The 12,856-nt window shown below is 42.5% G+C and overlaps 1 protein-coding gene across 4 annotated transcripts in view; it reads right to left on the reverse strand.

The window, feature by feature from the left end:
- The window catches only part of DCAF6 (DDB1 and CUL4 associated factor 6), a 712,682-nt gene that overhangs the window by 99,661 nt on the left and 600,165 nt on the right, over positions 1-12,856 (reverse strand). For all 4 annotated transcript variants that reach the window (XM_075853536.1, XM_075853533.1, XM_075853534.1 and 1 more), the window contains one exon: positions 10,231-10,369. In XM_075853536.1, the coding sequence (XP_075709651.1) occupies positions 10,231-10,369 (139 nt within the window). The remainder of the gene's footprint in view (positions 1-10,230; positions 10,370-12,856) is intronic.

Here is a 12,856-nt window from a genome sequence, read left to right on the forward strand (position 1 = left end):
TAGGAGACCATTTGCATAGACATACTAGGATAACAACAACAAGGCTCAGGCATGGAAGGAAGGGGCTGGGCCCTTCTCATAGTCCAAGGTGCTCTGGGAGCAATCAGCTCAATCTCCCACCTGTGTGTGACCTGGCTCCTTGTCTGGACTGAGCTCGCGAGGGCACCCTGGTGGTCACTGTGGAACATGACGGCCGCATGTGCAGACACCTCTGGAGAGAAGGGCGTCGACTGGATGGAAGGAGTTTGTGGTCAGCGACCCCAGATGTTACAGCCACTCTTCTATCTGCGGTTCAGAGCAAAATTGCCAAGTTGGGTATTGATGCGAGGTCTCAACCTCATATATGGCAACCCAAGTTGACACTGATACCCCTAACAGCTGAGACTCTAGCTAGTAATTGGGAAAGTTAATACAGGAGCTGAATTAGTGGCTGAAACGGTCAGGCAGAAGAGTGATAACAGCAAGTGTAATCAAAAGGGTGGTAATAGCAAGAGTAATCAAGTAACAGTCCAGGTTCAGTACACCCATTAGCGGCAACACGTTTTAGAATGAGGCAGAGACGTAGTAAGGAAACAATGCAAGTTCTGTACACAAATAAGCAGCAACACTTTATAGAGAGCCACACCTAAACTCATGGGCCTCAGCTCTGAAACTCACTGATGTGTGGCGTTGGAAATTTCCGACTCATAAAGTATACTCCTATTATTACTCTACTCATAAAAACTTCTCTTGGATTGACCTTGCTATGGCATCCAGAGACTTCCTGCCTATCGTCACTTCTATTGCTTTAACTCCCAGGGGTATATCAGATCACTCGGCCCTTCTACTGATGTTTTTATATGGACTTCCTGCTGATTCTAAAGTATGGAGGCTTCATCCGGCATGGCTCCCCTCTCCTGAGGTCGCCTCTGAGGTCCCGGCCTCTCATTTTACATACTGGGAAAATAATTCTTCCCATACAACCCCCTGGTTGTATAGGACGCTTATAAAGCTACTGTTAGAGGAGCATTCGCAGCTGGGGTGGCGAAATACAGAAAGTTGTCCAGGGTAAGGGAGGTGTTTCTGGTGGATGAGGTCCAAAGAGCTGAATGAGAATACATTGCAAATCCTCAACCCAGTGCTAGGAGCCTGTGGGCGGGGCTCCAGAGGGAACTACTCACCCTGTACACTGAACAGACTAAAAAGTGTGTGCTGTCTACCGAGGCATCCATATTTGAATTTGGGGACAAGAATGGTAAGCCTTGGCATACCTCTCACGGGCAGAGGGTCCATGCACTTCCATTCCATCCGTTATATCATCAGAGGGTGTGCTATGTACTGCTCCGAAGGATATAAATAGGCTCAAGGTGTTGTGTTCCTCCGGGAGAGATTGAGCAATTTCTAGACTCACTCCCCTTATGGAATCTGTCCAATGCACAGTCAATTGAGTTGGATAGCCCGCTTATGGAAGGCTATATAGAAGAGGCTATTCAGTTGCTGCCAACCGGCAAAACTCCTGGTCTGGATGGTTTGGGTGGTGAATGGTATAAGACTAATTGTGAAACTCTGATGCCTCGGCTCCTAGGGTGCATTTGAGCTGGGTATCTTACCAGACTCCATGGGTGAGGCTCTTATTGTGGTGTTGTTGAAGATGGGGAAGGACCCTACTCTTCCGGATTCTTAACGTACTTTCTTACTTATTAACTTGGACGCTAAAATATTGGACAAAATCCTAGCCAATAGATTAAAGAAGGTTATATTGCCCCTAGTTCACCCTGATCAAACTGGCTTAATGCCTGGAAAGGGCACAGATATTATTATACATAGACTGTTTCTGAACATTGACGCTCCTCAGGGTCTTGTTCTCTCTCTGGACACATACAACTCCTTTTCCATGAAAATTTTGTTACCAAATTCATAGCTCTTGTCTGGATACTATATGAGGGGCCCAGGGCCAGGGTGAGAACAAATATGAACATTTCCAATTCCTTCTGTCTTACTCGAGCACATTCAAGTGAGGATCGTGCTTTACACAGTCCATAGACTGATATGGGAGCCGTGCGTCTGGGAGAGCAGCCCCATTTGGGGTCTATCGTTCTTACTGCGGCCGTGTGACGGTCGTTAAATATATAGCCACCATTCGGCCATTATCCCTGTCGTGTGAATAGGGCCTTATAGGTAAAGTAATCCAACCAGTCATCCTGAAGAGATGACACTATGTTCACACTATCTAATAATCCAAAACGCCTCTTTGATACTTTTCACTCCCTCCCGTCCAAAAGTGCAGACACCGATTACAGATTTCAGTGCTGAAGGCCTGGCCACTTCTTTTGAAGTTAAAATTGACAACATCCGGCATGATATTATGTCCCAGTCCCCTAGTATCATCAATCCACTTCCCTCCCACACTCCCTCTTTTTCACTTTCAGCATTTCACCTAATAACAGAAGAAGAAGTCACTAGGCTCCTCTCTTCGTCCTACCACCTGCCTTAGTGATCCTATCCCCTCACACCTCCTCCAGTCCCTCTCCCCGGCTGTCACTAGTCACCTGACTAAAATATTTAATCTCTCCCTTCTGGTATCTTCCACTATTCTTCTAAACATGCCATTGTAAACCCATTACTGAAAAAAACAACTCTTGACCCATCCAGTGCGACTAACTACCGACCAGTCTCTAATCTGCCCTTCACATCCAAACTCCTGGAACGCTTGGTCTACTTTTGCCTTATTCGCTATCTCTCTGCTAACTCCATTCTAGACCCCTTACAATCTGGTTTCCGCACTCTACACACCACAGAAACTGCCCTTACTAAAGTCTCAAATGATTTCTTGGCGGCTAAATCGGACAATTAATACTCTCTCATGATTCTTCTGGATCTCTCTGCAGCCTTTGACACTGTTGACCACCAACTCCTACTTAACATGCTCCACTCTATTGGCCTTAAAGACACAGCTCTCTCTTGGTTTTCTTCCTATCCCTCTGACCGCTTGTTCAGTGTGTCATTTGCTGGTTCAACTTCTTCTCCCCTTGCGCTTGCTATCGGGGTTCCTCAGGGATCAGTCCTAGGTACGCTCCTCTTTTCTCTCTACACAGCCCCTATTGGACAAACCATCAGAAGATTTGGCTTCCAGTACCATCTCTACGATAATTACACCAGCGATTGTCTGTCCGCTGTCTCCAACATCATGTCCTCTCTCTATTTGAAACTGAATCTTTCCAAAATGAAACTCATTGTGTTCCCACCATCTGCTAACCTACCTAAACCAGATGTCTCCATCTCAGTGTGTGGCATTACCATAACTCCTAAGCTGCATGCCCGCTGTTTCGGGGTCATTTTTGACTCAGATCTTACCTTTACTCCTCACATTCAATCACTTACACACTCCTGTCATTTTCACCTCAAAAATATCTCCAGAATAGACGGAAACAGCCAAAACTCTCATTGTCGCTCTGGATCACTCTCATCTTGATTACTGTAACTCATTACTAATCGGTCTTCCCCTCACTAAACTCTCCCCTCTCCTATCTATCCTTAATTCGGCAGCCAGGCTCATCTTTCTGACCAACCGCTACACCAATGCCTCTACCCTGTGCCAGTCACTGCACTGGTTTCCCATACCCTTCAGAATTAAATTCAAACTTATTTTACTCTCACCTACAAAGCTCTCCACAGTGCTGCATTTCCTTACGTCTCATCCCTCATCTCTGTCTACCACCCTACTCACGCCAACGACCTTAGATTTAAATCCTCTATATTCCGAACCCCCCATTCCCGTAGATTTTTCTCGTGCTGTACCAGTCCTCTGGAACATACTACCACAGACAATCAGATTAATTCCCAATATCCACAGTATTAAACGTGCCCTGAAAACACATATTTTTAGACAGGCCTATAACATTCCCTAATCTGACTCCTTTCCACGGCCCCCCTTTTACATTAGATCTCAGAATAAGATTCCCTCACACTCCTTGCACCCTAATGCACTTCATGTCTGTCATACACTACACTGACACTGGCTGGTGACCGGATCATGCAGCTTTATGTTCTGCCCCATATGTTTTTAAAGGTGGCTGGACCAGTGTACTGAATAAGCACTTTTACATTTTGTGTCTCCCTTATTTCCTTATAGATTGTAAACTCCTGCGAGCAGGGTCCTCACTCCTCTTGTTTGAATTGTAAATTAGCTTTGTCACTATGTAGGGTTTGATATTGTATGTTCATGTTCCCTCTAAATTGTAAAGTGTTGCGTAATATGTTGGCGCTATATAAATAAAGATTATTATGATTATTATTATTAACTAATGAAGCATCAAGTTACTGTTCAAGGGTTTGATTAGTTCTTTCAGTAAGTCTCTTATCAATTTGAATGCACAACTGAATTAAGTCCTCCAAGTCATCTGGAGTTTCCACTCTGGAAAGTTCATCCTTCACTTGCTCATAAGGCACTCACCGATATTGACATTTCTGGGTGTCACGCCTCGTGGGGAATGTGGACCCACTAGGCCGCTCCGCCGTAGCAGAGTAGCAGCGGGTCAAATAAGAGTCAAAGACAGTCTTTAGGACTAGAGTGCCTGGATAGAAAACTTGGCTGACACTTGACTTGGCAGACAATTGACTTGGCACAGATGACACATGGCACGGATGACACTTGGCATAGATGACACTTGGCACAGATGAAACTTGGAATAGACGCTTGACTTGACTTGGCACAGACACAGAACATGAATAATGCAGTCGTCTCGGACACTTGACTTAATTCGGACACAGATGCTGGATATGGGATACAGAAACAGGAAAACAGGATACAGCTAAGGAACCATTTGCTAGACAAACATGGGTAGACACAACATAGCTCAGGCAAGGAATGAATGTGCAGAACCCCTTTTGTTTGTCCTTTTATGCTGGGATAGTTTGGAGGAGATTTTCCTGGTGCGCTCGCTGACCCTTTAAGGCCGGGAGCACGTGCACGCACCCTACTAGCAGCAGTGGCAAACGATTGTACACGCTGGTGTCCCCGGGGAGGAGGATTCCGGCACAGAGGTGAGAGGCACTGGCGGCCGCCAGGGGAAGTAGCATGGCGGTGTTCGGCGGCCACCAGCGTTACAGTAACCCCCTCTACACCTCATCTTCTTAGGCCCAGAGTGTAGAAGGAACACTTGATGAGCGCAGGGGCATCAACGTTGTCTTCAGGTTCCCACGACCTCTCCTCAGGGCCAAACACTTTCTAGTCAACGAGCTAGAACGTTTTTCCTCCTACCCTCTTCTAGTCCATAATCTCTTTTACTTCAAAGACGTCAGAAGCACCACTGGTAGAAATTGCAGAGCCAGGGGATTTTCTGTAATGATTTAGGATCACAGGCTTCAGGAGGGACACATGAAATGAGTTGGGAATCTTGAGAGTCGGAGGCAGCCGTAGCTTATATGACACAGGATTGATCTTATGGAGAATTTCAAAAGGACCAAGAAATCTGGGAGCGAATTTGTAAGAAGAGATTTTCAGACAAATATTCTTTGATGATAACCAGACTTTGACTCCGCGAAGAAACTGAGGAGGGATTTCTCTTTCGATCAGTATTTTTCTTTATGCTGTCCACTGCCTGTAGGATCGAGGACTTGGTTTGCTGCCAGATATGAAGAAAGTTTCCAAAAGAAGAATTAGCTGCTGGCAATTGAGATGTAGCCAATACAGGAAGAGGAACACATGGATGTTGGCTGTAAATAATGAAGAATGGGGATAACAGACATACAGTAGGTCCCAGAAGATGTCATTCACAAACTCCTGAAACACAGCTGGAGCGGTACACAGTCCAAAGGGCATCATGAGATACTCGTAGTGACCATTTCTGGTGTTGAATGCGGTCTTACATTCATCACCTTTACGGATACGGATCAGGTTAGAGATCCAGGTTCGTGAAAATCTTGGCCACACAAACTCTATCAAAGAGCTCAGAGATTAGCGGCCAGGGGTACTTGTTTTTGACTGTGATTTGGTTTAAACCTCGGTAATCAATACATTGTCGGAGTGATCCATCTTTTTTTTTGATGAGGAAGAATCCGACTCCAGCCAGAGAAGTAGACTTCCTGATTAAACCCCACTCGAGGTTCTCCTTGAACACAAATAATGCAGTCGCCTCGGACACTTTACTTGACTTGGACATAGATACTGGATACGGGATAGAGGATACAGGAAAACAGGATACAGCTCAGGAACCATTTGCTAGACAAACATGGGTAGGCACAACATAGCTCAGGCAAGGAGTGAATGGGCAGAACCCATTTTGTAGCTGCAGGTTGCGAGTTTTACCTGTTGCGCGCAATTTTTTTTCTACATAATAAAGGCCCACACTACAGCTTTATCTGTCATGAGACAGATTATAAACAATACTTTTTTCTTTTCACCGGTAAATGTAGCAGTTTGCATTTGAAAATATATGCAGCATTCGAACAAGCAGGATCCCGCTTGTTTAAACCCTTAGATGCTGCTGTCAATAACGACCGCAGCATTTAAGCGGTTAGACATTGGGGGCGGCCCCCTCTGACGTCTCATCGCCCCCCGTGACATGTTCTTGAGGTGCCAATGGTGGTCCTGGCAGCCTGTGGGTCTAATGAGGGCCCCCGTGTCTGCCATCTTTTTGCTCCTATTAAGCACTGCCAGAGGCTTAATTAAGAAAAATTAAAACTGTAAAAGAAAGACCACCATGGTAGCATTCTCTAAAATATTTCCTGTGTCATGCTCAACACATGGAAGACAGTGGGAGCTTAGGGAGTGAAATGCATGGTTCACGGTTTGGAGAAGGGGTTGGGTTCAAGAGAATTGGGCTAGATTTTTATTGGGGTTGCAAAATGTATGCTGCAGATAACTTGCTCTTGAATGTAAGAAAGTTGCAGTCCTAGATAAGAAAATTCTTGACGGGGTGGGAGAGTATTTAAACTAGGGTTATGTGGTAGGGCAAACCAGAAAATTAAAAAGTAGATAGGCGTAGTGGGTGAAGAGGTACAGATTGGGGGGGGGGGATTATGGTAGTGGATAAGCGGATATCTATCTGTGTTACACACCAACATGCAGAAATGTGTCCACAAAATTGTAATAAATCACATTACTACAAAGGCATGTACAAAATTGTATGGCAACCCAAATGATCCTGATATTAAGAACCTTGAAGGCAGCGCTGCTTTAGCAAAGTGTCCCCATATCAGCCACTAAACCTGTACTGCCGCCCCTTCATTCTCTGGATCAGCAGGGGTCTGGGAAGTTGGACCCCCACCTATCACAAAGCGCTAGCATATCATGGCTATATGTCATCACGGTGTGTGAAGGGACTAAACCTTTAAGTTGCCATACAATTTTGTACATGGATTTAAAGTAATGTGATTTATTCAAATTTTGTGGACATATTTGAGCAAGTTGGTGTGTAGCAAGGATTTCTGCTGAGAATATTCAATTCTGCGCTCACATCTCCGTTGCAGATTCCGTAGTTTTTGCTTGACAAAATAGTGCAGCATGCTACGCTATTTTGTCCGGTAAAATGACAGAAACCCGACAGATATCATTAAAGTCAATGGGTTCTGTTGGCCCTGCTGGTTTCTATGATGCAATGGGTCCGGCGGATTCGTTCTCCCCCACTATCTATCTGTCCATCCACTAAACCCATTTACTTTTGTATTTTCTGGTTTACCCTCCTCCTAAGCCCGATTTAAATATGATGAAATATCTTAGTTTTAGGTTAAGCCATTAAAAGGGAATGACACCAAAAAATAACAAAGAGTATGTAAAAGTTTTACCCTGTATGCAAACCTTTGAATTCCTGATATTCGACATATTGCGGATCAGATATACAGATTGCTGGGTAGGGCTGGAAAAGACCCGACAGTTATGGTACACATCAGAGTCTGGTACTTAAAAAAGATCTAGGAAACCTAGCAGAGATGCTCAAGTCCAGGAACTCCAGGGTAGTTCAGAAATACTACCAGTGCCACAATCGTCAATAGTAAGACAGTGGGAGCTTATGTACAGTGAAACCTCTACATAAGACAACCCCTTTGAGAAGACCACCCCCTTATCCAGACCAGATTTTGTGACAAATTTTCAGTTCCACATATACTATGCATACTTGCATCTTGTTTTAGAACCACCCCCCCCCCCTCCTCCGAAGACCACTTTTCTATGCAATTTTGGGTGGTTGTCTTAAAGAGGTTTCACTGTATGTAAAGGCTATATACACCTTTAAAGGAAGGGTGTCGCGAAAAAAAATAATTTTATATGAATTTGTTTTTAGTGTTTTATTAAAATAAATGTTATTTATTTGTGTTTGTGTTTTACTTTTTTTTTTTTTTTTATAACTTTTTCTTCACTATGGGGCTGCCATTTTTTTTTTCATCTCTGTATGTGTCGATTAACGACACATACAGAGATGGAATACTGCACATACATCCCCATACGTTCGCATTCACTATGGTGTACGCCGTCTGTGTGGGAACGGCGCATGCGCCGCTCCCACGCAGTCCAAATGGAAGGTCTTCGGCCGAGCGACATCCGGCGCCATTTTCTTGTGGACCGGAAGCTGCGGACGGACAATAAGATGACTACTTCCGGTCGCGCTTTCGGACATGTGATTAGAAGCAAACACTAGGAGCGGACGGACCGGAGGGAGCTGCGGCGGCAGGAGCAGGTAAGTTATGTTTGTGTTTGTTCGTGTTTTACTGTGTGATTACCACTGTATGTAAGCCTACTACACTGTGCATTCGCTCAAAAAATGGCGGCACACAGTGTAGGAGGTTTGAACATTCAATCCCCTCCTTTCTCCTGGTACTAGACAGGATAAAGGAGGGAGGATTGCTTGAGGACGCTAGAGCGAGTGTGTCTTCTCAAATTTTGCAGCATAAAGCCATGTGGTTGCTTTACCACATGCCGACGACTGTTTAACTAAAAAAAAAAAAAACTAAAAAAAATTTCTAGGGACACATTCCCTTTAAAGCTAAAATTTTTCTCTTAATAAATGTATGCTATGTATCCTGTATACACTATTGACCGTGGCATCTAAGTGGTTAAACGGCCAGGATCAGAGTTCTGACACAGCTGACACGCGCAGCATATAGAGCGTGCTCAGAGTATGAGCACTCTCCATACTTCAACCCCTGCATGCAAGTGCACATGCTGGTGGTTCAAGGGGCTAAAAAGCCCATGATGTATACATTAAACGTATGCCTATGATGTATGTTATACAGTGGCAAATGTCACTAATAGGATCTCCATGTTAAAAAACTGTAAACCACAATACAATACAATATTTTTTTTTCCATTGTAGTCCACTACACTATTCCATATCTAAAAAATAAGGTATACAAACTTATACCAGCCCGAAGGACCCCAAAAGGACACTCTATTGGCCTCTATTGGGCTAATGGAGCCCTATGTATATATGAGTGCCCAATCAAACGTTCAGGAAGAGGGTTGACAAGAATACCAGAAATAAGACCTTTAGTAGGTGCCTGTTTTGCAGAAGGTAAGCAAACTGCTTAATTTTAAGGTAATGAAATTTACTTTGAAGTGGCAAAGAAAATGTTTTGCAGTTCTTCAAAAGGGAGTAGAGTCCTAGTTCTATAATTAATATTGTCTGCATACAAAAATAGGTTATGAAACTATGGTTTGGAAAAAGCAGGGGAATAAAAAAAAATAAGACATGGACGGGCAGAAGATGAATTATAATTCTGGGCACAAGTCTTCCAAACATATGTAGTAATTTGCATGGGTCCTAACAGCATATGTGCAAGAGGATTATAAGAGAGAGTTGGGTTAAGCAGAATCAAACCATAAATTTTACATTTCTGTCCACCTTGCATATGCTGGGAGGACCATCCAGGCAGAAATCCTTCTCAGATGGACTACCCAATAATAGTAAATTATATTTGGGATAGCTAATCCTGCAGTGTCTATACTAGCTAAGAGGGTGGCTTTGCAATCCTGTAACGTTTTGCAGTCTAGATAAATCGTGGGATAGCCCTAGGATCTCTAAGACAAGAGGAGGCTTCTGCCACAGGTCATATAAGGAGTATCTCCAAAGCAGCCTACAAAACTCTTTTGATGGTCTATTCAACAAGAAAAGCCAGTCCATGGCGTCTGAGAAGGCTATGCAAAAATTTCCTCCTAAAATAATGGCCACAGAAGGGAGACAGGTTAATTCACTAAGGATTGACACATAAGTGACCCACGTTACTAGACTTCATTACAATAATATTTTGCTGTCCTACCATAGTTCGTGAGTTCCTGTGACCCTTGTACACAAGTTTTGAAGGAGGCAACCGAATGTTTTGCATGTCTAATTCTTCCAACTCCTTTCTTTCTTTTCTTCTTCTAAAAAGTTCTTGTATACGAGCTGCAGCAGATCTCCTAAAATACATTTCAAAATATTATACGTAAAGTGAAAATGACTGTAGAACTTAAAAAAGTAAAATTTACTTTGTATTCATGAACAAGAAAAGAAGCCCAATCGATCACACAAAAAAAACACTGTAAAAATCATGAAACATTTAAAAGGAAAAAATATATACATCTAGAAGTAAAATCAAGCAGAATTGGCAGCTCAAAAATAGATTGCCAGCTACATTTATAAAAATCCACTAAAATTTAGGTTAAAAGTAAATATTTTAAACATGTCCTTTTTTTTGTGTTAAAAGGATATCCAGGTTCCTAAATTTTTTAGTAATGGCTGAAAATGTCCTGAATTAAACAATCATCGCGAGGTCTGCCAGATTATCAGTGCTGGATTGCCATGGGAAAAGATAGGTGTGTAGTGCTTGTTTATTTTTTAATTTACATAAATTGCAGCTATTACTAAAAAAAATTAGGAACCCGAATAACCTGTTAATGAGTTACCTGTGCCAGATAAAATGTAGGAGAACTTTGATCAATGACCATTCAATAACACTTATTTAGAGGGAACGTATCATCAGAAAATGGCATCGGGATTTTGTTCTAAACATATTTTTTAAATATTTTAATGCTGTATTTTTTTGGCCTAAGGCTACATTTACACGACTGTGAAAAGAATAGGTTATTAAATACTGATGAACTGTTTTTCACGACCATTTTGCATCAGTGTATCTCCAAATTCTCATCCATTTCAAGTCCGTCTGTCTGTTTCTAATGGCCGTTTGTCATTCGTTTTGCCATCTGTTTTTCATGGCCGTTAAAAAAAAACTGATGGATTTAATTTGTCTGGATTTTTTTTGGCCAAACCCCTGAAAACACCACAGTGCCCCTGTATATTGTGCCACAATGTCCCTGTAGATAGTGTCACAGTGGCCATAGTAGATAGTGATAATGCCCACATAGTGCCACAGTGCCCTCATAGATAATGCCACTGTCCACATAATGCCCACATAGATCATGCCACAGTGCCCATGTAGTTAGTGCCATACACAGTACCCATGTAGATAGCATCAGTGTCCTCTCTAGATAGTGCCCACATACTGCAATAGTGGGCCTATGATGTGAAAATCATCAAAATAGACTGCAAATGTGCATGGTGCTCTTTCAATCCTGAGTCCTGCCATATGTATAGGCAAAAGATAAATGCCTTGAGGGACGTAGTTTCCAAAATGGGGTAATTTTTCAGAGTTTTCCACTGTACCTCAAAGGCTCTGCAAATTTGACATGGCGCCTGAACACCAATCCAGCAAAAACTGAGCTTTAAAAGCCAAAATGGCGCTCCTTCCTTTCAGAGCCTTGCCATGTGCTCAAACAGCAGTTTAAGGCTACGCGTGGAGTAATACTGAACTGAGGAGAGATTGAGTAACATTGTGCAGTGTTTTTTCCTCTTATTGCCCTTTGTGAAAATGAAAAATTGGGGGCTAAAACGACACATTTTGGTTAAAAATTTAATTTAGTATTTTCACTGCCTAATTTTAATAAAATCTATGAAACACCTGTGGGGTCAAAATACTCACTACATCCCTAGATGAATACCCTGAGGGATGGAGTTTCCCAAATAGAGTCACTTCTCAGGTGTTTCTACTGTACTGGTACCTCATAGGCTCTGCAAATGCGACATGGTGGCGCCGGCCAAAAAAAAAATCCCGCAAAATCTGCATGCCAAATAGCACTCCTGCATTTCTGAGCCCTGACGTATGTCAGTAGTTTACAACCACATATAGAGTATTTCTATACTTGGGAAAAATTGCTTTGCAAATGTTAAGGTGTTGTTTCTCCTTTATGCTTTGTGAAAATTAAAACATTTTCATTTTCACAGCCTAATTCCAATAAATTCTGCAAAAGACCTATGGGTCTGAATGCTCACTATACCCCTAGATAGATTCCTTAACCCCTTCCCTCTTTGGCCACTTTTGACCTTCCTGACAGAGCCTCATTTTTCAAATCTGACATGTTTCACTTTATGTGGTAATAACTCCGGAATGCTTTTACCTATCCAAGCGATTCTGAGATTGTTTTCTCGTGACACATTGGACTTTATGTTACTGGCAAAATTTGCCCGATACATTCAGTATTTAATTGTGAAAAACACCAAAATGTAGCGAAAAATTGCAAAAATTAGCATTTTTCTCAATTTAAATGTATCTGCTTGTAAGACAGGCAGTTATACCACACAAAAATGTTGCTAACTAACATCCCCCATATGTCTACTTTATATTGGCATCGAATTTTGATCATCATTTTATTTTTCTAGGACGTTACAAGGCTTAGAACTTTAGCAGCAATTTCTCACATTTTCAAGAAAATTTCAAAATGCTATTTTTACAGGGACCAGTTCAGTTGTGAAGTGGCTTTGAGGTCCTTAGATATTAGAAACCGCCAATAAGTCACCCCATTTTAAACACTGCACCCATCAAAGTATTCAAAACAGCATTTAGAAAGTTT

The sequence above is a fragment of the Rhinoderma darwinii genome, chromosome 2 (genome assembly GCF_050947455.1).
Source record: "Rhinoderma darwinii isolate aRhiDar2 chromosome 2, aRhiDar2.hap1, whole genome shotgun sequence".
Lineage (NCBI taxonomy): Eukaryota > Metazoa > Chordata > Amphibia > Anura > Rhinodermatidae > Rhinoderma > Rhinoderma darwinii.